We start from the raw sequence: 25,818 nt of genomic DNA, 5'->3' as shown, positions 1-25,818 counted from the left end.
GGCCATGATTATTTCAAACACCGCCTCCAATCCTGCCCTGGACCTGGGTGATGCTGGGGACAGCAGCAGCCGCAGCAGCCCGGCCAGCGCTGCGTCTGAACCACGTAGGAGCACCAGGCGCTCCGCTGATGCTGCTGGGCATTCAGAGGGGGCTGAGGGACACCCCAGTGGGTCTGGCAAGCGGGCAAAGAAGTAGCCTTACAAGGGCGGGTGAGGCAACCTGAACCTGGAACTTTATTTTATTTCCTATTCACCATTTTTTGTTGCACATCAGTGCTGTAACTGTGTTGCAACCGTATTAAAATTTGTTTTTTACAACCAACATTTTGCTGTCTTTGCATCTGTCCTCACTCAGAAATAGTTCTCAGTAATCTCCTCACGTCTGTATCTGCCATCACTTGGCGTACACACCCCAGCTGGCTGTGTCAGTGGCACAGCTTCGTCGTCGTCATGGTCCTCGTAGTCAGACAACTCCACCTCAGTGCCCTTCTTCACCGCAAGGTTGTGTAACATTGCACATACACCTATGATCTTGCAGCAGGTGATGGGGGTATACTGCCTTGCACCTCCACTCTTGTGCAGGCATCTGAATCTACTTTTCCAGATGCCAAAGGTCCGTTCAACAACATTCCTTGTGCGTATGTGGGCCCGGTTATACCTCCTTTGGCTGGGTGTGGAGGGGTTGAGGTAGGGGGTGAGTATGAATGAGCGGAGGGCATATGCACTGTCGCCTGGAAGAGAAAGGGGTCACATTAGACACATGCATACATGTATTCCACCTACCTACTATGTGTTATGGGGGTCTGATGATGTGTCTCACCTAGGAGGTATCCTTCTCCAAATTCGCCAGCCATCAGCCGTGCATATATGCCGCTCTGTTGGAAAATATAGGAGTCATGGGTACTCCCTGGAAATTTTGCTACCAGGTCTGTGATGGTGCACTTTGCATTGCAGATCACCTGCACGTTGATGGTGTGTGTAGACTTGCGATTGCGGTATATGTATTCGGTGTCCGCTGGTGGGCAAATCGGAATGTGCGTGCCATCTATGCAACCGATGATTTGGGGAAATTGTGCCATCTGGTAGAAGTCCGCTTTGGTTTGTAGCAGTTCTGCGTGGGTTGCAGGGAAATAGATGTATTGGTCCATCCTGTGTATCATGGCGTCAAGGAATGTGTGGAAGAACCTTGACAGGCTGCTCTGGCTCACCCCTCCTGCTGCTGCTACACCACTTTGATAGCTGCCAGACGCTAGCAGGTGTAGGCTGCATAGCACCTGGATGTGCGCAGGGATGGCGTGTGCCCTTGGGGTGTGGTGGTCCAAGAATGGCTTGAGATCCCTGATGAGCTCAAGTATGGTGTCAGAGTCCAGCCTGTATCTCTGTAGTATCTCTGCCTCTGTGAGCATGAACAGGGTTATCCTCTGTCTGTAGACCTGTTCATTTCTTAGCCATTCCCTCTGTCCTTCCTGCTGTAGCCGTAGCCGCCTCGCAATGGCATAGAAAGCTGCCATCCTGCAAGTTGCAATGCATTTTGGGCCTGTTTATATGGGTTGGAGTTGGTTACCACCTGATTGCAATCCATGGTAAATACCGAGTGAAATCTACCGATTTTGAGCCGATTTCGGTGTTTCTGTGCCTCCCTACATCTCCCCAACTGTCGGAATCGGGGAATTTCCCGATCGGCGATTCATACGAATCGGCATGTTTTCCGATTCGGCTCATGTCCGAATCGGTCTTTCTACCGATTCGGTACATGGACCGAATCGGTGATTTTCCGATTCGGTGTCACTAACGAATCGGTACATGGACCGATTCGGTGATTTTCCGATTCGGTGTCACTAACGAATCGGTACATGGACCGAATCGGTGATTTTCCGATTCGGTGTCACTAACGATTCGGTACATGGACCGATTCGGTGATTTTCCGATTCGGTGTCACTAACGATTCGGTACATGGGCCGAATCGGTCTTTGCATCCGAATCGGTGTTTTTCCGATTCGTTACATATCCGATTTTCGGTATGTACGTATCGGATTCTTTCCCATTCGGTACTCATTCCGATTCGGTTTTCACTCCGATTCTTTATGTTTTTTGTTCCCTACATCTCGATGGCTGTTTACCGATCGGTAAGGGCCAAAAATCGGTATTTTCGGCCGTTACCGATCGGTAACGCCCTACCTACATCGGGCCCTAAGTCTCTCGAGTTCGGACACGGAAGTGTCACAAGGAACCAATTACTTCCATACTGGATAAACAATCACCAGTTGGCAGGAAACCATTTTAGAAGGGTGTTGTAACCTTGCCTGCCGTTTATGTTTTGTGATTTCTTTTTGCACAACATTTTTTCTACGCTTTGTATTTGAACATACAGGGGAGACGATTCAGGGGTACGGAATCAAAGGGATTGGTCTAACCTAAGGAGGAACAACAGACTTGTGTGGTATGTAGTAAGTGTTATTGGTGATTCTCATATCCTCACATAAAACCATAAGTTTATCGTGTTCCTGTGTATTTGTCATTGCAGTTGGTTGCCATCCTTGATCTCAGCCCACTTCTTTCCTCCCCAAAATACAAAGCCTTTACATTTTCCTTTTCAGGTAGGGGTTTAGATCAATGTTGTGATGAGTGAGGAAGTATTGTAGACTAAGTCCATTGTGGGGTTTTGGGGGGTGTTTTCTAAATCTGTCCTTGTCGTTTCAGATCTCCCTCCCCGCTGTCCCCTTCCTTTCCCGCGCTCACGGGACTATCTTGGTAGTCTGTGTTACATACTTCAGACTCTAGGAGAGTCGTGTGGGAGAGGGTATTGGATATTCGTCACAGCCCCGAAGAGAACCGACGCCGAGCCTGACACCCATATGGCTGGCTTGGAGAGGATGTGGGCTGCCCAACTGGTCTTATGTTGTGGAATTTGTGACACCAACTTAGATGCTAAAATTTGCAATGCCCCCTGTATTCACCCCAGGGGCCTGTTGCTGTGCTTGCACACTTGTTTGCACTCCAGCCCCTGCCTTTTGCACTTGCCACTCACCGCAACTTGTTGCCGGATTGTCCTCTCCCTCCAAATCCCATCTGTTCCCTGTATGCCGCCGTGGTGACTACAGGCCCCTCCTGGTGGTCATCCCTGCTGTCTTTACTGTCCCTAAAGTCATCCCCCTCCTCTGGAGGGCAGGTGGTGCATCACGCCCTTTGCTTCTGACTTGTTGCTCCTTTGTCATGGTAGCCCTGGCCCCTTTCTGGCCATGAGCCATCTCCTGGTTCGGGATCCTCTTTGTAGCCCCAGCATCACCCTTCCTGAAAGAAGCTGCTGTTTTGACTGCAAGCCCCTTCTGAAAGGGTTTTGGGGCCTCAAGTGTGTTTTTGAAACCACCCTCAGGCTGGAATCCTGTGTCAGCCTAAGCTTCTTAGCTGGCTCTTCAGTCAAGTAATTACTTTCTCACTGATCTGCTTCTTTCCCTAGCTGGCCATTAGGCCAAGTACTATCTCCAGCAGGGCCGGTAGATCTTCATCTAGCTCGGGCCTGCATTCTCTTGTTCGCTCGGAGGTACGCGTGCCCTCCCTTTCCTGCCGGTTCATCGCTGAAGCGGGCAGGCTTCCGCCTCTCCCTCACCATTCTATTTCCTCCATAGGAGGCTGGCTTAGTATAAGGTGCCCACTCAAAGGAGTGATGAACCTTGCCATAATCCAGGAAACCCTTATGGTGTTTTTAGATTTCTTTGATAACCATAGAAAGCTGGTAGCTGTGGAGAGCGGCCTTCAGGCTTATCTTGAAGAAGTGTAAAGCAGCTTGTTTTACCACATTTAATCGACAGTGTAGATTAGATTAAAAAGAACCACAGTGTTTATAAAAATAAGTCTATGTATTACACACCACAATCACCAACACATTGGTCTCCTAACTGAAGACAACAATAGTACACATAAAAATACTTCAAACAAATCAGGTAAGTAGCACAAATATACACTGGTCTCCGGGGGGTGGGGGGCAAACCATATACTAAGAAAGTGGAATGCAAACTGCAAGGAAGAAAAGGACTTGGACCAGGAGACTCAGAGGATCTGGTAGAACAAGAAACCACCCATGGTAAGTACCTAGGAGCCCCATGGAGGCTGTGTGCAAAGTGGAAACACAGCTGCATGCCCAACTGAAGTCCAGGGAGAAGTTGTGGTTGTAGTATTAAAGAAAAAGTACCATTCTCAGAGGACCCAGATGAAATCCTTTGGAGGACGGAAGATTGGAGAGCAACCCCACCTGTGGATGCCCAAGGAACCAGGTTATCTGAGCCAGGCAAGCCGGGTGCATAGGGGTGAAGTGATGTCGGAATATGTCGTAGACGCCAATGGAAGACTTTGGAGAAAAACCTCTGGAGAAGTTTGGGAAGATGTCAGGTGGAATCCAAGGGTGGATTTTTCAAGAGAAGAACCTGCAAGCAGAGGAGACAGAGTCTATGCTACTCGGAGGTGACCAGGAGGCAAGGACGTACAATGTCCACCCTTGATAGGGAGCTCAGGAGAGTGGACAAGGACCTTGTTGGTGCAGCTGTTGGTACCAGGTGATGCTGAGGAAGACCAGGAGCAATGCACAAGCTGCCCCCGTGGGATGTGGATGTCTAGGTGGTTGGTGTCCGGCGTGAGCACCAACAAATCTTCGTATCTGCAACAGATGTGGAGAACTAAAATATGCAATTGTCCTGCTCATTCAGGGTCACCCTCACACTTATAATCAAGCACCCTGCCCTTGGGACTGGAGGGCCTTACATAGGGGTGACTTATAAGTTTTAAGTGTAGTGAGCTCAGTTATAAGGAAACATCAATCAATAAATTAGGGGATTGTAAACGCGCTATTCTCCCGTGAGGGTCTCAAGGTGCTGCGGGCGGTGGGGGTGGGGGGGGGCAGATCCGCTTAGCCAAAGAGCCAGGTCTTGAGGGTCTTCCTGAAGGTGTTCAGGGAGGGGGCACGTCTGATGTCTGCCGGTAGCTTGTTCCAAGTCTTGGCTGCAATGTGTGAGAAGGATCTCCCACCTGCTCTGGCTCTGTGGATGTGCGGGGTTTCGGCCAGTGAGAGGTTGGTGGAGTGGAGGTTTATTTTGGGCACGTGGAAGTTGATTCTGTCATTGAGGTATTTTGGTCTGTTGTTGTGTAGGCATTTGTAGGTGTCGGTGAAGATTTTTAAGGTCACTCTTTTCCCTATGGGGAGCCAGTGGAGTTTTTGTAGGCGTTGGCTGATGTGTTCCTGCTGGGGGATGTCTAGGATGAGTCTGGCGGCGGAGTTCTGTATTGTCTGAAGTTTGCGGAGGAGGGACTTGTTGATGTCAGCGTAGAGTGCGCTTCCATAGTCCAGTCTGCTGGTGATGAGTGCGTGGGTGACTGTCTTCCTTGATTCCTGGTGGATCCATTTGAAACTCTTGCGGAGGATGCCGAGTGTGTTGAAGCACCTGGAGGTGACAGCGTTGATCTGTCGGTTTGTGGTGAGTGAAGAGTCGAGTACAATGTCGAGGTATATCTGTTGTGAGAGGTGCAAGCACTAACTCACACAGGCTGCAATGGCAGGCCTGTAGTCAGAGTTGAAGTGGACTCCCAAGGGTGGCACAGAACATGCTGCAGCCCATGGTACACCCCTGGTTTACTTATGCCCCGGGTACCTCAGTACCATATACTAGGGACTTATAAGGGTATGCCAGTAGCCAATTGTGGGGGTACAAAAAGTACTTAACAAGCCTTTTTGGGAGAGAGAGCACAGAAACTGGGGCCTTGATTTGCAGGATCCCAGAAACCTGGAGCTAAAACACACTGACACCAGTGAAAAAAGTGGCGGTAAACCATAAAAGCAGATTGGACTTTCCTACATCCTCTGTTTCCTCTTGCTATGTTGTTCGCTCTGTCAGCACCTCGCCGCAGTCTCTCCAAATTCTGATTTGTTTTTCCTCTCTGAGATGCGATGCCGGCGCGTTGGTAGGTAGACTTGGACGATCCTGCTCACCCTGCCCTCTCTCTGTCCCTTCAGGGTTCAGTTCGAAATTCGGAGCTGCAATCGAGTCGCTTACCCCTACGCATTTCTTCGCCAAGGGGCTGGGAGGGCACTTAGAGCCGTGGAAGTGTGTGGGGAGAGTAGTGGAGATGATCCAGTCGCTGCCCCTAAGCATGCCCACTGCTGATGGTGCTACCGTAGTGATGTCTGTCGCACCATGGCAGTCAGCCAGTGATATCTTGCAGTCCACTGCAACGTTCAGGAAGGTCAGCCCACGTGGCGAGGCCAGCTCAAAAGTGGTGCAGTTCACACTCTCAAAGTCGAGAGGCCAATTGTGCTGAGGGTCCGGTGCCCTAACCTTTAACCTCCCGTCCGACATATCCATCTTGGGCAATTTGAAGCATGCGTGCCAATCCCCTATGTGCAATTTCACACGCTTCGCCTCCCGGTCCTGGTGGTACCAGCCTTAGGTATGCTTTCTTTGCAGGCCCCAATTCGTTCAGGCTGCTCCATCCCGGCCCTTGACTTCTCTGAGCAGTCTTTCAGTCACTGGGTTGAGTCAATCGCATCTTTGCTCTTCCCAGCATGGTATTTATCTCTCACCTATTGCTATTAGCTGCTGAAGTGTATCCTTCAATCTTCAGCACAGTGGTTGCTTGGAACTGCATGAGGGAATACTTACATTAACAGCTTTAGCTTGCTCTGACCACTCTTGTTTGATCCCTCTCCTTGGTCTTGTGTTATTGTGCTAAAGCTACATTGTTAGCACATTAAACCCGTTTAATGTTGAAGCCACAAATGTTAAAAAATAAAACTATAAGAACCACAGCGCAGTGTTTTGCGAAATACAAAAAATCCAAGCTTGGCGGAAGGCATCACGGGGACACCTGGCAGCTTTTTTATATATTAAAACGGGACTATACACCAAGCTTAATTTTAATGTCGGTGCGAAACAAATGCGTCCGTTTGGATGAAGAACAACGAGCAGGAGTCCAGTGTGGCCCTCTCTTATAAGCTCTAGTCTAGGCTTCGGCAGGACTCTGAAGTAACCAGGACTCGATCCATTTCACGCATGCGCCGAGCTAGCGCGTTCGTCTCTGAAAAACATTGTAATGCCTGAGCGGGAGACTCCAGTACTCTGAGCGAATGAGCATACCGCTGTTTCTGGGCTCTGATAAGCGCTTGGGAGCGCGCACGCATGTCTGGGGCTGAGCTGGCCGTGATCAAGGACGCGCACGTAGTATCGGGAACGCTGGAATGTGATTCTGCGCAGTGTGTGCGGGGTGGCAGCTGCCGGGGCCGAAAGACAACGCGAGCCGCAGCCGGAGAACACCGTACCCGAGAGGCGATACCAGTAACGCAGGAAGCCCCGCACCCGTAGAACCCCTAGTAACTTCCGAACAGAGCACAGCATGCTTCACACAGAGACCGTGGATCGGGTGGAGCTGTGCGAAAGCCTGCTGACCTGGGTGAGTAATAGATGCGAGCGTAGCCCTGTTCAACCTACCAGGGCTGACACCAGAACGCCAACTCTCCAAGCTGACAGCCACACCCGCCCACGAGCACAATGACAGCCCTCCTTTAACCCAACATTGAACTCCACATTAAATCGCCTCTAAACTTCCAGCCTTCACTGCCACCCAGAATTAAACCAACCCTTAACAGTCAATCCCCACCCAAAATGTAACTATCCCACATCTATATTAAACTGCAACATTGACTCACCACCCCCTAATCCGTCTGACCACTCCACCACGAATCTCTTCTAAACAGCCGTTTACTACATCTGGACAGGACCAACCTATGATAAGCTCACCAAGACCAGCCGTAGAAGTCTGACGACTACCCTTTCATCAACTGCCCGAAGCCCACCAATATATAACTAACAAACCTTAGCATTAATCTGCAGCATATAACAGATCATCCTCTTGCATCTGTCAAACAGCCCTTTAAGTTTATTTGGCAACCGCTGCTTCTGCCCAGCACCACTTTCAGTTTAGCTGGCTAGTCTTCTCCGGTATTTATCCAGTTCCCCTGCAGTGTGTACGCTATCAGTTTTATGTCAAACTGCTCCATACTCGTTTTACTTAAACGACCCCCCCCCCCCCCCCCCCGCCATGTCCAACTCAACACATTCAACTGTTTTGATGTGGAACAACCCCCTATATTGAACTCCCACAAGTCAACGACCAACCCCCGCTTCAAAGCATAAAGTCACCAAAAGCCCCCCAGACTACACTGCCTATCAGCCCCTTCTCCAGTAGTTTTAGAACTTTGATCTCTTCCCTGACATGGCACACAAGTAATGCACATAACAACTGCTACAAACGTCGTGTCAAAATGGTGTGTTACTCACACACAATAGTGTATGTATATATGTGTGTATATGTATGTGTGTGTGTGTATGTATGTGTATATATATATATATATATATATATATATATATATATATTAATTATATGGTAACTGCACTATGTTCAGGAATGTGTGTTTGACCTTATGGTCACAGCCACAGCTTCTCCGAATAGTGAGGACACTCATTCTTGCATTCTTACCAGTGTAGGGTGTCAGAGTATTTTACATCTCACACACTACACAGAGACAATAAATCCTAGGTGTGCAAATCAGTGTAAAGGAAATGTTACAGAAGCAAGAGGACCACAAGGTGTAGGAGTCACATGTCATCCATACTGGTAGGCAGGATAGTTTGAGTGCTTAGTCTGGAAAAGCGCAAAGTAAGAATTTAAAACGTAACACCATGGTTGGGGGTCTCTTCAATAATTTTTCTTTAATAATCAGAATTGATTTATATCCAAATGAACCCTATTTCCAACGTTAGGATAAAAAACAGACGGGAAAAAATCATAACACTCAAATCAATATCTTGCAGTTTGCATGATGCTATTTGAGGACAGTTAATCGCTCACTGTGCTATATTAGGATTATAATTTATAAACTGCAAGTAACAGGCTCTTTCAGACATAAGGAGAAACTCGTTGACCTATGTACATTATATACACATTGTAATCGGAATGGTACACGTTCTTTGCAGCCGGCATATTAACCCTCTGTGCTACATTCACATGAGTCAATACTGACTCTAGACAAACTTCCTTACCCTCTCTGTGAAGAACATTAATCACCAGAGTTATCATGACATTGTTATTGTTTTCTGAAAATTGCTGGAGGCAAGGTACGCAACAGGAGGTGATTTTAAAACCATAATATACTTCAAACACGACCCCCCCCTCCCTCCCTTTCAAGTCGGCGTCCGGGCCAGATCGTGTGCTTTAAAAATATTACAGATGCTTTATGTTTAGTATTATGCGCCCAACACATTGGCTGAATGGTAGTTATCCAGCTTGAGCACAGTCTATAAGGGCAGGTTACGTGGACTCGCTGAACACATAACGGTCTAAGCTCGTCCCCTCTGATGCAATGAAACCCATGTCCCAGAGAAGGAAATGACTAATATGCTGCTGCTGATGTTCCAAACAAAGCTGTTTCGGAGTTAGTCTCCACCCCGCAAAACTTTGGAATCGGTCTGCTGCCTCATCTGGGCATTTGGATTGGGAGTAACATGCATGCACTTCCTGTAGTGGATGTCGCCACGAATAAATAAGTACCCATTGGTTCTGACTTCCCACCTACAGCTGTCGAAGCGGAAAATTCAATCGGGGCGCCTTTGTAGAGGCGGGCTGGAGCGGGCGAGAAATCTTTATGCAGTGATACTACAGCCATTGACCGGTATTGTGAGTGTCGCTTGAGTACACACGAGGAAGAATCGCACAGGCAAACGCAGTTAGAGCTCCGATTTACACGAGTGCTCTACAGTGAATTGCATTTGTCTTTCAGTAGAACAACCACGTAATGATTGATGCATTGTATCTGTTTTCATTGGTTACAGTAAAGACAAATCGAGTGCATGACTATGCAGATTTTTATTGAGATTAATTTTCGTGTGATTCCATGGTCTTTGACGTAAATCTGTCTGTCTATTCATGTGATTCTTTAGCGTTCTATTTTTTAGTATAAACCATGGGAAAAGATTGGCCGGTCAGAGGCTGATAATGACAGAACACACCACATCACACGTGTATGTAAAGTGCTAGCCTGTTCCCAGAGTTTCACGGGCCATGCATAAAGTTGTAGTAGAGCTTGTACGTAGAGATGCACATTTGGTATTACCATCAAAGAGAAAAAAGTTGTACCTCTTATAAAGCAACCGCTTAAAACGGCACACATTTAATTGCAGTGGTGAAAGTTATGAGGGAACGGTAAAATATTCTGGCCAGACTTTTTCTTCTTCTCGTTGCATCGGTACCAAAACCTTTGGTAATTGTGGGAGTTTCTTTTCACTTGCCTGTCACAAAAACTACATTCCTGCATAAATATTGCCAATTCGAGAGTATTCTGATCCGGATTTACTTCAAAACGAGTGGTTTTTTGTGTGTGCTTGTCTACGAATCAAGAATGCACACACTCGAAAAACATGTTAGTTGCAGGAATGGTATGTTTTGTACGTCACCCGCTTTCTTATTCCTCGGTTAGTAAGCCTAGGCTCCAATTGAAGTACAAATCTGCGCTGTGCTAGTTTTTTTTTTTTATATATATCCTGCTTCAAATTAATGTTCGCGTGTCACAGTTGTTGAGCTACAAACTCCGCTGTATCGGTCCTTGTGCTTTAATACCCTGCAAAGTTTCCAGGCACTTGGATAGGGCAATAGTTCAAGTGCTTTCTCCGTAACATGGTTCTTGAAGATGGGAGCTAGGCTTTCGTCATAATATGGTTTCTATTCCTCAACAACATATTATTTGATTAGCTTACCTTTGTTCATTGCTGTTTAAAATGGACGAGCTCCTCCGATTAGCTAAGTGTTCACACCTCGCCTAGTATTATATAGGGCAGAAGAATCCGATGCAGTGCTTGCACTGGTAACACTTGACTTTCTGGATTTGCTCATCTCTTATTACACAATAACCCTGTTGACTGATTTGCAATGCTAATAAGGATAAATTGCCTTGTTCTGAATGTGGAGAATTGCAAGCCCTACCCAAGTTCGGATCTATTGCGATATGCTATGGCACAAATAAAATGGGAATCCAGTTTCTTGTCACTTATATGTTTTTAGAAACATAATTACTTAATATGGAGATGCGATTTCAAGGCCACGCTCATTGAGAAAACGAGAGAAAATTTGAGGAATGTTCATTTGAATTGTGTTAAGACTACTATAATATGTATTTAGGATATATGTCTTATTCTTCCATGAAAAATATGTTATAATGGATACCTCTGTATTAGCAACTTACATTGAGACGCTTAAATATTATGTTTGTAATGAATGGAATTTTTTTTTCTTTTCTCTTGCAATGATAATAAAACAATTTTCTAAAAAAAGAGATGCGATTTCAAGGTATCAGACCAGCTAGGGTGTAATGTGACATATCATTTAACTTAATGTGTTTTGAACCAGGTTGGACATTCTCTTGTTCTGTTCAGCGGAGAAAATGTTGACATTAAGTCTACATTTAATTGGGGAGCTTGGTAAAGGAAACTTGAGAGGAAGAAAGTTAAGAGCACAACATTCCATGCTCTTTAACTTTAAGGCTATTCTACAATTCACCAATCATGTATACAGGCAATGTTAAACATCAACTGGACGCATAAACATGGTCAAGGTTAGTGCTGGGGTTTGACTTCGTCCCCCAGCTCACATCTCGGCTCTCCCAGCTTTTCCTCACACCTGGTCCTGATAGGAGGATGGGCCGGTGACCAGTGGCAACATTACCCCACACCGCAGAATGTGCCCAAGGCAAGGCCCATCTGCGCATGTCCGGAATAGGCCGGGCCGGGCCATGGCTCTTTGTTTTTGACAACTCCTGTGAGCTCATCGGCTGATCTCTTCTGAAGGGTCGCGTTCACCCAGCAAGGTTGGTGCATGCATTTCCCCACGTTCCAATCTCCATTTTGGGTAGGGCAGATATTGCAACACAGTTAATTTCTACCCACACTTGACAACCACGATCTATGGTGAAGAAAAGCTTTTTTGGGAACAAGAGAGGGGATAAATGTTTACCTGCCACCCCTTCTATCACATCTTAGCTCACGGTAATTGGATGCAATTTCTACTAAACATAACCTGGTGAAAGATCGCATCGAGGCAATACAGAAGCTAATTATTGATACACCCCCACTACCCGAGGTTCATCCTGGAGTATCAGTTGCAGATCTTAACTTGATCCCTGACGTCATCATCTAAAAGGATGCATTGCCATCCAACCCCAAAGTATTGGAACTACATGTGTAGTGCAAAATGACAAAAGTGCCATTACTCCGAGGTCACGTATCCCGCTACGTGAAGGTCAATAAACCACCACTCTCCGAAAGGAAGTGGGGCAAAGGGAATACAAATATGGCTCCTCAAAAAGCTCATGCATCATCAGACCTTTTTCACACAGACTGAGAAGGGGCTTCTTCATCTCTTGGCCCCAAAAATAACTATCACCATGGATAATATCTGCGCTGCATCCCAAACAAGTTGCCAACCTCTTGTTGCAAGCGTAGAGGTCATGTTGAAATCCTGTTGGCAAGACATGCTGGGTCAGGTGAAATTATTGTCTGATAAAATCCTATCTCTGGCCAAGGCACTCAAAATAGTCTTAATGCCCCATTGGTTCATGTGCGGGGAGACTAGTTGTCCCACCTCCATTCTCACCCCCCAGGAACCCCCATACTCGCACTCACACCCTTACTCAGCAGGCTTTTGCTTCAGCACTAAGGGGCCAACCTGTTGACATTTGCCCCTCGATTCCACCTGCTTGTGATTATTTTGGAAGGGGTGCCACCATAAGAGGAAGAAGCCAAAGAGGACATCCACAGCCTTATTAATGAAGCTGCATGTAAGAAAAATGCAGGTTGCCAATTTGATTTAGTGGATAAGATCCTTATTGCCCGTAGGATGAGTTCGACAGGGCACATCGCTCAAAACCTCGAAGAGGGGGGGACTGTGTGGCTCTCAGTTTTAAAGACCCTAACCATGTTCGTTTCTTGTTGTCCTGCTTGGACCAATTATCAACTCAATAATCTAAAATGTGTGCCTTACCATTATTTTGCTTGAATCGTTCACCTCCTATTGTAGCCACTGACACTAACTGGTGCAGAGCTACTTGTAAAAACCCTCCAGGATCAGCGACACTGGCCACAATTACGACCACTAACAAAGCCAATATCAAGCCTGTCACAAATCGATATAGGCCAGCCAGTCTTAACAGAAACACTAGTCACCCAAACAAAAAAGGAGATATGGCGCCACATGTTTATTTTTGCATCTCGCTTTCACTTTAAAGTGAAAGCGCAAAACAAAAATAAACAGCGGCTGCTTGGCGAACGCTTGTTATTTTAGCAATGTGTCGGCTGCCTATTGTGTTAAATATCGATGGTTCTTCAATGCTTATCCCAAGGAAGGTTGATAAGTGTTTTTGACATAATTGTTTCTTTAAAATAGAAAAACACCCTTTATAAAATTAAAAGGTGTCCTGGGCTATCTTTTGCAATGTTAATGTTATATGTAATTGTAAAGCGCAAACTAATACCCGAAGGTGTCCTGGCGCTAAGAGAAGACCTGCAAAGAGCTAGGCGTAGGGATAACCCGTTAGATTGCGAAAAGCCATGTTTTCAGTACCTTTCTGAATGACAGAAGGTTGGGGATGTTTCTAATGCTCAGAGGTAGTGTGTTCCATGATTTAGCCGCATTGATCGTGAAGCTCCTTCCACCCCAGTTAGCTTTTTTTACTCGAGGGATGCGGATGAGTTTTTGGTCCGCTGACCGTAAGGCTCTAGTGGGCTTATATTATTTGGAAAACAGGGGACCCCTACAAATACTTAGTTTGCTATACGTAGGGAAATATATCATTGGGAAAAAGAAAAACTATAGCAAAACACTCAATTAATAACTGCCAAATCTCTCCTTTGAAAGTAAACCAAAAAATTGCGACTATGAATTACATATGAGATCAGAGTTTAGTTGTATATAAAAAACATTTCAATGGTCAATAGGTCAATATTTACATAAAAAATATACATAGCACATCATGTTATTTACATACGCAGCTCATGTGTCATATTCAATTTGATTACATAGTTCAGAAACTGTAGTCCCATTATTACTCAATAAATGTTCTTCATATAATACATGTTTGAGTAAAACCTACGGCACGTAATACCATCCTCCACTATGACAGTTTTCATCCGGCTGCACAGAAAAACAGTATCCCCATTAGCCAATTTCTTCGGCTAAGGAGAAATTGTACCAAATTAACAGATTATGACGAACGAGCAAAGTGGGTTTATGCCAAGTGAAGCGTTGCTGAAGAAATTTCAGTCCTATGCCATGCAGAGCTTTAAACACAAGGCAGAGTTATTTGAATTTCGTTTGTTTACTGACAGTGAGCCAGTGAAGTTCTTATTTTGGTTGCGATGGATTTGTATTTTGGGGTAGCTGTTAATAGCCTAGCGGCTGCATTTTGCAGCATCTGTAGTATGTTCATTAAACGTTTATGAACCGAAAGGTAGAGACTGTTGCAATAGTCTAGTCATTTTGAGGGCAGATACTACAGTTTGTTGTGAATCCTTGGGCAATGGGCATAGAAATGGTGGCGTTTCCGAGCCCCTTATTCTAAGTTGCAACAATGCATTATCCGCCTAGGTCTCAGAGTGGTTTCACGTGAAAACCCCCCACTGGGTAAGTATTTGGGTCGTTTAAATTGCACACATAGTTTCGGTAAATTGATTCGAGTCATACAATAGGCTGTTTCGCTGATGCGTTTATAGTAGCTCACACCGGAGTCAGGGAAAGCCACACACCTGTCCATTGTCGTGCAGGGTCTGGGGTTGATGTCAGGGGTGGGGCGGTTGTGACGAACCCCTGGGATTTGGTGAGGGCTGCTGATGGTCAAACGGGCTGCAGGAGGTGGGTCAACTGCGGGAGTTTTAGTGGGGACGGACCATCGCTGAGAAGTGACCAGTGGTTCATGTTAGTATACGGACAGCAAGACTGAGAGCAGCGACAAGAATACGAGTGTGAGGAGTACTTAGCGTTCATACACTGAGCGCAGAAGTATTGTTTGGAATTTCCTTTATATATTTGGAATATCATTGGCCTGTTCTTTCCTGAGAAAACACTGCTTCCTGTCCTAGAAGGTCTATATGTTTGTCAGCAGCATTTTATAAAGCACTTTGTGTGGCGCTGTCGAAGTCTAGGTTACCTTTACAGAATTGGAATTCTTGTTGTCTGGAATCATGAACACTGGATAGTGAAGATTTTATTTATTAATCTTTTGCTTATCATGGGATTTTTGACGTGTGCTTTGCTGCGTATGTGTGTCTGTGCCAATGACCGTTAATTTAATTGCCCTGGAGCCCATGGCTGTCCAGTGCTTGTCCTAAGGCACTTGATTTGCTCATACAAATCACTTGTGTGATTTTGCAGGATTATAAGCAAATGCAAGTGGTATTAAAGGTTACTTGTTATGATTTCCAGCCAAATAACGTTTGGCGGTATGGCTTGTGTGCTTAGGTGCCCAGAAGGCTGATATGTGTGGCTATATAATGAATACTTAAGGACCAGAAAGTCCTGTTGATGTTATGGACATGATTAACTATATTTCACATCAAAACTGCTGGATGTGTATGTGAAGGCTGTCTGTTGTCCCCAGTGAGTTTGTGTTTTTTTTCTTCTTTGAATTGGGTATTTGGAGCTTCAAGACAGATGATTAGGCGGACACTACTTGATTGCAGCAGCAGTTACACAAGCGTGCTTGCGTCTGTGCTCTTTTTGCACACAATGCGATTATAGGCCGGTTGGAGCTGCCATGTCTTTTCTTTTGCTGCCTCTCTTTTTAGGTCTCACCTTTCCGACCGCTTTTAGCTATCTGAAGCCTCCATTACATAGGTCCAGGGAGAAGAGAGGGGTGCTGGTAAGCAGTGGGCGGGGCTAAGCGGGGGGGCAGGAAGGGAATGTGGGGGAAAAAACAAGGAGAAAGCAATGAAAGCGAGGGGAATAGCAAGGAGAAGGCACTAAAACCTGGGGGGATAGCAGTAGAAAACAGTGGAAGCGAAAGAAAAGTAAGGAGAAGGCACTAAAAAATACAGGGGGAAAGGAAGGAGAACGCAGAGAGAACGAGATCAAAGCAAGAAAAAAGCACTTAAAAAAACGGGGAAGTTAGGAGAAAGCAGTGAAAAATGAGGGAAAAGCAGGGAGAAGGCACTCGAAAAACGGGGAAAAAGGAAGGAGAAAGCAGTGAAAAATTAGGGAAAAGCCAGTAGAAAGCATTAAAACAAGCTTTCACAATGCAATAGCTCTAACATTTTTGCAAGTTTTAGCTATTGACATTGCTAATAACAATGCCTTTTATTTTTGTTTTCTTTTTAAAAACATAAATAAAAGGCATTGTTATTTACAATGCAAATAGCTTAAACTTGTGTAACTGCGAGACCTATTGCATTGCAAATGCTTCTTTCCATTGCCATCAGGAATTTGATGGTCAACGTCCTGGTCTCCAAACTTTGCTATCCGATCCTAAAGTTGTTCCAGTCTAGTTAAATTAATGTAATTTGAAAATATTTGTATTACAATTTTTTCACGCTACAACTATTTGGTGTTACTGAAGAGTCGGAAAACATTGTAGTGGAATTAACGTATACCGAAAGAAATCCTGTGTCGTTTATATGAGCAGATTATGTTAATATTGTTAAATGCATCCATAATGGTAACCATGCCTGTGGTTTTTACTGCCGGGTGAAAATACCAGCAACTTTACACATTCAACATATGGGGAATCTTTGAACTGGATAGTAATCGCCCACAATTGTAATTCTCATCAGATATACAAAGCACGGGTGCTGTTAACACCCACATGTTTGTTGATAGAGGCAAAGGTAGTGTGATAGATTTTATCCTTTTCTCGTCTAGCCTGGCTTATAAATTTTTGAGCTAGGAGGTGCACCCTTTACCTTTCAGCGATCATAACATGATCATTATATGTTTTTCTATCTCTTTGCAACTCAGACCTTAGAGGGATATTAGGCCCCCTTTACATTATTCTGTTAACAAGGGGGTCTGTATGAAATTGGAACGGATTGACCCTAATACATTTTTTTTAAAGATTTGATTATAGACTCTTACGAGGCCATTATTTGTTTACTCCTAATGCTGACCCTATTAAAATCTGTGATAGCTTCATAATGATCTGTGGAATAGTTTCCTATATCTTAATTAGGAATAACAATTCAAAAGACTGTCCATCCTATTCATGGTTTAAATCTGACTATACTACAGTTCTCAAAGCCCTTAAAAGGGCAACCAACATGAACCGCGTAACCTAGATGCTAGCAAGGCAGCAAAGAGGGAGTATAAATGGGTTGTGAACATCAAAAAGCATGTAGTTGGTCATAAAGTCTAGAAAGATCTGGAAGATGCAGCCCAGTTAATATACAAAACATTTTGAATGATTATTAACTGCCCATATTTTCGAATTGCCAAGCCTCAGGCATAGAGTCCTATCCCAGATCATGACAGGGTTGTCCACTTTTCCCAAATGTTTGATTCCTGCAGTTCAGTATTAAACCAACCTCTCCTTGTAGTTTGTGTAGAATTCCCCCTAGTTGACGAATAGGGGCTCAGTGAGTTTTTTGTTGTAGCAGATGTCAAAACCATCTTGAGCGCTGCAGCTGGGAAGGCACTGGGGCCGGACTAAATTCCTTTTGACTTGTTCAGGCACAATCCTGCTTTTTGGGCTCCCTCAATAACTAACATACTTTGAGCTGTGGTAAAGAAGGGCCCTATTGATTCCTGCAGGGAATCAACCATAGTGCCGATTTTCAAGAAAGGTGGTAGGACTGTAACAGGCTGGGAGGCTCCTATCTCTCTATTAGATTTTTCTGTCAAAATCTTAGTGTGTGTAATTTTGGGCAAATTGGAAGATTGGGCTGAGGCTAACTCCTGCTTCTTTTTAGAAGCTCAATATGGGTTCTGGCCTGGCCTAGGCACCGTCGAACTTTCACTCAACCTATTTTTATTTTGAGGAAATATGTCAAAGCCAGGAGAGGTGCCATACATCTTTTGTGGACCTCTTCGGTGCTTGAGTCCAGCCAGACTCATCCTCAACATCCCCGCCGCAGCCACATCACCTGCCACCATAGATACCTCCACTGGCTCCCAGTCGACAAAAGAATCACCAACAAGCTCCATACAGGCGCCTACAAAGCCCTACACGACGCGAGACCTGCATATCTTAACCACCACCTTGCATTCCACGCACCTACCAGAGACCGATGCTCCGCCCAACTGGCCCTGGCTACCGTCTCACATATCCGTAAGATGACAGCTGGAGTAAGATCCTTCGCCTACCTCATAGCAAACACCTGCAACTCACTACCTCTTCCCATTAGGCAATCACCGTCTCTGCCTCACATCAGGAAGGACCTCCAGTATCTGTCTTTGGCTCAAACAACATCGCCCCGTCGGACCAGCACCACCCCACCCCCCCAGCTCCTTAAGGGTGAGCAGTCCCACTTTACCAGACATCTGATTTGATTTCTTTTGACTTAGTAGACAGGAGGTAATTATGGGAGCTGATGGACCAAGCTGGTATTTACTCCCTCTTATCTGATCTTCTTAGGCACATTTTATTGGGATACAACCATGAAAGTGCGTTACAATCAAAATGGTGAATGTACTTGCTCTATAAAGGTTATGAGTGGTGAGGCAGGGCTTTATTTTGGCACCCTTTTTTATTTTAATTTTCTATGAATGCCTTAGAGTCAGTGTTAGTCTCCAGTGTAAAGGACGTCCCTAAGATAGCCCCCCTTGGTATCTGTACTTTAATAGGTAGATGATGCAGCTCTTATCGGTCGTACGGCCAATTGATCACATGCACTTTTCAATGGTTTTAATGATTTTATGGGGAATTTAAATCTGAAGGTTAATCGCCAAAAATCTCCCATCGCTAAGGTACCTAATTTTAACTGTCTGGGCATTTTGTTTGACATAAATCTGAACTGGGATAGGCTAATTAATCCTAGAACCCGTAAGATGGTGGCATCATGTGACGGTCTGTAGTTTTGCAAAAAAGTTTGGTCACAAGCCACTTGGAGAGATGCCCCTGTTATATAAGAGTAAATGCCTTTCAGCCAGAGCATACGTAGACTCCTGGCCATCCCCAGAACCACTCCAAGTTTTATATCACATCACAAACTTAGTTTAGGTTATTTGGAGGATCAAGTAAGGCTCGCCCCTCTATTAGTGTGGCTGAAACTATGGGTTACTCCTCAGTTTCTCGCAAAAGGTTGCAGAGGGCTGTCTGAAATCAAGTAACATGATTGCCATTCCCTTGTTCACATATGTTAAGAACAGTTTTTGTCATCTGGGTTTGAGTCAATTTATTGACTCCCCAGGGCGTATTGGCTCCCATTCTAAAGAGTTGGTAAAAGAAAGGTTCCTTGCGGACAGGAAGAAGGCCAGATTAGTCAAGGCACTGGACATGGTTTCTCAAAGATGGCTGCCAAAGGAAGGAAAAGCACAAAAACTAGTGGTTTCCTTAAGAGATTAAAAAGAACACTCTGGAACCTAATTTCCTTAAAAACAATACAGAGTAGAACCACAATAATTGCAAGCAAAGCCTACTAGCCGAATACTGTGTTTTTGAAGGTCCTACTGGTTATATTTTAATGAGATGGCTTTGAATAGGTATCCTCGTTTTTATACCAGTAAAAATATCATCGGCATCTCACTGCAAACATTTGTCGCATCAGCTGCCAAGAAAGGACCTGTATTTATAGGCATTAGAAATTATAGGTAGCCCCTGTACTTTTGTACTACTTTGGCTGCTAGCTTGAAGTAATTTAATCTGGAGAAATGACAGAATAGTGACTGCTGGAGGATTACTCCAACTTGTACCAAAATATGACATTTCACAGTTTTGTACCTGTTTTCCATCTCAAGGAATGTCACTTCTCGCTTTTAACTGCAAAAGAATGTCTACGGAAATACTAAGTTGAAAAACATGTTTTTCTAGTCCTCTCTACCCGTGCTACTACTGTTGCACTATGCAAGTCACTGTGTAAGTGTAGCACACCTTGCCCTTACAATAGGTGAGGGGTGTGTGGATAGAAAGATAAAGGGTTATGCTTTGGATATTGATCTTACTCAGCACTCTGTGGGTATGGCGTGCACACTATGACACTTGAATACCAGAGGATCTTTGAAGATGGAATTTGCTGTGGCATGTGGCTTGGTGCTGGGAAAGATGGTTGCACTTTAACTCTGGTCCCTCGCCATTCTCTCAATCATCCCTCATCCGAGACGAAATCCAACACCAATCAATGGCAGATGCTGCCCCAGAGGATAAGTAATGGCACTGAAGGTGCGAAGCCCAACAGATGTAGCCAAGCACAGTGAGGAAATGCCCTTCTGAGACACTGAGCAGCGAACCCTGGGCATGTACCCTGGTAGAGGGAGCGGGAGGAGATGTGAATCGGTGACTGTCCCTTGGAGGCCAGGAGGCGAGCTTCGGTGACACGAGAGTGCAGACAAAAGCTGAGTAAAGTGAAAGGCCAGGACAGCTCTTGGGAAACAATAAGAAGTCGCGGTGCATTGAGTTGTGGGCGGGGGACCTCTACCTGGATCTATAACGGCTGTAGTAAATACTCTGATGGTGGCAAGGAGCAGTTTGAGACGCCTGGGCCTCGGTGCGCTTGGCAGCGGAAGAGGTGCTCAGAAAGAGCGAACACCCACTCGAGGCCTCAACATAGAAAATGGCCAGGCAGGCCTTGTTTAATGGTGGATCTCTGCTCCAGTGCACTCCCGACCATCTTGCTATGCAGTGGAGGAGGCAGTGTGTCCGCCGATTACGGTGCACACGTCCCAATATAAATTGCACACCCTGGGGCCCAGCCAACACAGTGTTAGGGCAGACGTGCCCGAGGACATCATTTAGGGGAAAAATCCAGATTTAATCCATCGCACATTACAAGACCCATCTGGAGGGGGGGGGAAGGAGGGGGGGGAAGGGGGGGGGGAAGGGGGGGGGGCTGGGGAGGGCGGGGGTTGGGAGGTTCACAGCAATCCTCCTTCAGGCCCGTTTGGTGTCTCCACTTCCTCTCCATCCTGTATGATGTGACATTGGACTCATGAACGGAGGTGCTGCAAGGGCATGCTGTTGGGTCAGTGAGGCTCTGGCAAATACACTGTGGTCATTCTCAGCAGTGGCATAACATAAAGCCTCCGCAGCCCTGGTGATGCGGAGGGGTCCAAACTCCAGGGGGCCCCTCACCAAAAGTATTAGGGGGGCTCTGTGCATTTTTCCAAGAGAGGGGCGGTTCAAGTTACATTACGCCTCTGTCTGCCAGGGAAAGGGACTGTAAATTTCTTCCCAAGAGTACAGTGCCACTGGTGAACACTGTATACTATGAAGAGAGACATGGTTGGCAGTCGGGGCCTAAGCAAACGCAACTTAATAAAATTGACAAATAAGCAATTTCTATGGTTGCGCCCGGGCCAGTGAAAGAAGGGGCTGGTGGGGCCTCCCCGCAGGGTAAGGGACTGCAAAACCGGGGCCCCTTGCTGAGCGAGATTATGGCAGCAATTTGGGACTTGAAGGGCTCGATTGACCCTAAGCTCGATGCTGTCATAGTGGGCGCCACCCTTCTCAGAGCTCACTTAAAGAAACTCTGACAAAATCTTGATGACCGAAATGTATTATTTCCCTGCAATCCACTACAGAAGCACTCAAGGGAAAACTACAACGCCTTGACAAGAATCACAATGTCGAGGCGGCAAGGCTTGAGGACCAGAAGGGAAGAACAAGAAGAAATAACATTCAAGTGGTGGGAGTACGAGATGGGTGAAGGGGCCACGTGTAGAGCTAATCGTAAAGGGCCTTATTACTCGAACACTCAGACCGAAAAGACTCACAAATGTCTTTACGATCGAAAGGGCGCACACGGTCAGCCAAAGTCTGGGGCCCCACCAAGAACCATTATTGCTAGTGGTTCAATCACAGAGACCGGGTGCTATCCTACAGGCAGCCAGAATGCAAGTAGGTGTGAAGTTTGAGAACACCGTGATGAGCTTCTCCCCGGACTTCACGTTAAAAGTACAGACACAGTGATGCATCTTCATGGAAGTTATAAAAGCACTATGAACAATGGAATTGAAATATATGATGCTGTTTCCAGCAAAACTTTGAGTCATTGCTTAGGGGAAGGCCTGGCACTTAACTACATCAGATGAAGAGTGGGACTGGCTGAAAGGGTGGCATAACCCAGAAGGACAGCGGCGAAGAGGCACGGGAGACTGATGCTGATGGGGTGAGTTGAGCACCAGAGCACCGAGAGGATCAGCCTGTTCAAGAATAATTGTAAGCTGGAGGTGCACTGGACACAGAACTCCCAAGCATGGAGAACTCTGGACTTCCTTGACATTGCTGGAAGCGAGACTGATTGTAAGTACACCCCGGGGGTGGAGAGTATATCACCCTGCAAGGAGACTGTGGGGGAGCCAAGACCAGAATATTTAGTCTACTTTTGATTTAAAAATTCGGGTCATAGTGGACTAACATAATAGAAAGGATCTCATAATGTTCTTACATAGTTGTCTTTCCTAGGTGGCTCAAGCAACACCTGTAGCTCGATTATGTTGCGACTGGGGCGATGGGCACTCTGCATATTGTTGTGATGGGCAGTTCTGAGCCTGCTTTTCAGGGGGGGGCTGTGAGGGGGGAGTTGGGTTATTCTACAGTTGTGGTGCTACTGAGTTTGCAGATGTTTCTTTTCAGTTGGTTTACCGTGCAGACAGGTCTGGAATGGTTGAGGGAGGTGCATAGGAGGGACTGGGGTCCCAAACATTAGTGTTCCCATACTTAGTATGGCTGGCAGTAATGGACATTCACACATCCCCGATCGTTAAAACTGTCTCAGAAGGAGAAGTTTAATGTATTGACAAGGAATGCAAATGGGCTGGGGAGTAAAATCAAGAGGATTATGATAATGCAATACCTCAAGAGGCACTCTCCTGCCATAATACTCCTACAAGAGAGACACCTCAAGGGTAATAAATGCGAAGCGTTAGGTTTGGTTTCACACTATCAGCCCATGTGGGCGAACCAAAGGACTTGAGTGGAATGGGTATCCTTTTTAAAACATCCATGCCTTTCACTCTACACTGTACATGGTGCAACTCCTCTGGCAAGTTTGAGGCACTATCTGGCACCTGGAAAGGCCTTGTCTTGAACATTTGCTTGGTATATATCCCACCCGACTACACTCACAGACACTGGCTGATCTGGGTACTCTGGTATTGAAAATTCTGCCTGGCATCCTTATTATGGAAGGTGACATGAATGCTGTAATTGATCCTGCAGTAGGCAGAGTGAGGCAGACTGGCTAATTTGAGAAGACTAGCCCCCTATCCGCATTCATGGTGGTCCTTGGGCTTGTGGACGTCTGGCGTGATACTAATCCGCATGAATAGCAATACACCTACTTCTTGGCAGCACACAACAGCTTCTCCAGAATGGACGTCCTCTCTAAACAACACCTGCATACATATAGATTTTAGAATGCTTCGCTTTAAGGGGCGCGGTATCTCCGATCATTCTCTGGTAGGGGTGACATTCCATGGCCGAGCTCGCCTGCAGGGCTGTGATACCACAGGTCGATCCATGGTATCTGAAGGACAAAGACCGAGAGACAAACTTAGTGAGGTAGCCGAACATTATTTTCAGGAGAATGTGGGCATGATGGCCTATGCTTCAATCAATCAAATGCTTCCAAAGCGCTGCTACTCACCCTCAAGTGTCTCAAGGCACTGTGGTTCAGTCGAAGAGCCAGGTCTTGAGCTCCTTCCTGAATTGGGGCAGCAACGGTGATTGCCTGCGGTGGAGATGCAAGTTGTTCCAGGTCTTGGAGGGAGGTAGGAGAAGGATCTTCCTCCAGCCCTTGTCCGAGGGGCGGTAGCCAGGGCCGGTTGGGTGGGGTGGAGTTGTTTTGTGGGTGTATGGAATGAGAGGCGGTGGTTGACCTACGCAGATCCCACGTCGTGGATGGCTTTGTAGGTGTGTGTGAGGAGCTTGAAGTGACCATTTTGTTGACTGGGAGCCAGTGGAGTCCTCTGGGGTGATGTGACTGCGGCGGGGGTTGTTGAGGACAAGTCTGGCTCTGGCATTTTAAATGTTCTTCACTTTCTTAAGGAGTTCCTGGGTGACGCCAGCGTAGAGTACATTGCCGTAGTCTAGTCTGCTGTTGATGAGCGTGTGGGTGACAGTCTTTCTGGACTCAGTGGGGAGCCATCCGAAAATCTTTCGAAGCAGGCAAAGAGTGTGAAAACAGGATGAAGAGACGGCATTGATCTGGCGGTTTATGGGAGCGATGAGTCCAAGATTTTGTGCGTGGTCCATGGGTGTGTGTGATGTTCCAGTGCGGCGGGACACCAGGAGTCTTTCCAAGCAGGAGGGTGTGGGGCCCAAGTTGAGGACTTCGGTTTCGTCTGCTGTGAGCTTGAGGCAGCTGTCTTTCATCCAAGTAGTGACTGTCCGTTGTGGAAGTTGCTCCTGGCGACGGTGGGTTCGTTGATGAGGCAGAAGATCAGCTGGTGTCGTCGGCATAGGAGACTATGCTGAGTCTGTGTTTCCTAACGATTGTTGCAAGCAGGGCCATATAGACGTTGAAGAGGGCGAGGCTCGGGGAGGTGCGCTAGGGCACTCCTCAGCTGATCATTGGAGGTTCTGAGAGGAATAGAGGTAGTCTGACTCTCTGCGTTCGATCAGTGAGGAAGGGGCGGATCCATTCCAGGGCTTTATCACAGATGCTGGTATCCTGTAGTCTTGTGCATAGAATGCTTTGATGTATGGAAGGCATACAAGACCATGATCAAGGGACGGGCACTCTCAAGGATTGTGGTAAGGAAGAGGAAGCAATGGGCCTCCTTAGACCTGCTTGAATGAGGCCTACACAACCAGAGCTCCATCTACCTACTCAGGATGAACAGACCTCTAAACTGACTCCATCTCAAGAAACACGAGTTTCGGGAGGCGACAGTATAAGCGTCTTGGGCACATGCCTTTCTTGACAAGTCAACGTTGAATATAGAACGTGAGTAACAAGGCTGGTTAATTGCTAGCGTGGCTCGAGAAAAGGGACCTGGGCAGGAACTGGGTACTTGAGGTGCATGATCACTCGGGGAAAGCTAGAAGTGGCATGGGTATCGTTGATGTATTTGAGAACTACTACGAGGGGATATAAACCTAAACCTCCACCTCTACTATGACATCTAGGGACTGCCTGCAGAATTCCTAAAAGATGTCTGAGGAAGACAAGACGGTCCTTGACAGTGATCTCACAGCGATGGCTACAGTCAGGGAAGGCGGTGGGCTCAGATGGGCTCCCTGAACTCTATAAAGGTATGGCTAGTAAGATAGACAAACACCTTCTAATGATGTTCCAGGAGGCACTGGAGCTGGGAGAATTGATTGCTAAACGCATAGCAACCATAGTGGTGATCCCCAGAAGAAATAAACACAGACAAATTGTGCATACTACAGGCTCATCTCCTTGCTTAACATTGAGGCAAAAATCTTGCCAATGATTTTTGCGCTGGCCCATGAACCCTTGGCTGCCTGGGTGCCTCAAGACTCCTTAAAACAAGGTGTTGATAGCCGGGGCTGGGATGACCGCATATCATTATATGCGCATAACGTGCTGCTATATCTCCTGCAGCCCACCTTGTCAGTTGTCGGAGTGCTACAGATATTCCATATATTTGAGGATTATGCTGGTTACCATATCAATTGGGATA

General features: G+C 46.2%; 1 protein-coding gene across 3 annotated transcripts in view; it reads left to right on the top strand.

Moving 5' to 3' along the window:
• Positions 1–7,064: 7,064 nt before the first annotated feature.
• The window catches only part of HOOK3 (hook microtubule tethering protein 3), a 1,217,139-nt gene continuing 1,198,385 nt past the window's right edge, over positions 7,065–25,818 (top strand). The window contains exon 1 of one of the 3 annotated variants that reach the window (XM_086961833.1): positions 7,065–7,434. In XM_086961833.1, coding sequence (XP_086817959.1) covers positions 7,378–7,434 — 57 coding nt within the window. In that variant the 5' untranslated portion in view covers positions 7,065–7,377. The remainder of the gene's footprint in view (positions 7,435–25,818) is intronic. The other 2 variants (XM_086961834.1, XM_086961832.1) reach the window with 2 other exon arrangements.

The sequence above is a fragment of the Lissotriton vulgaris genome, chromosome 3_1 (assembly GCF_964263255.1).
Source record: "Lissotriton vulgaris chromosome 3_1, aLisVul1.2, whole genome shotgun sequence".
Lineage (NCBI taxonomy): Eukaryota > Metazoa > Chordata > Amphibia > Caudata > Salamandridae > Lissotriton > Lissotriton vulgaris.
This window is presented reverse-complemented; position numbering and strand designations above follow the sequence as displayed.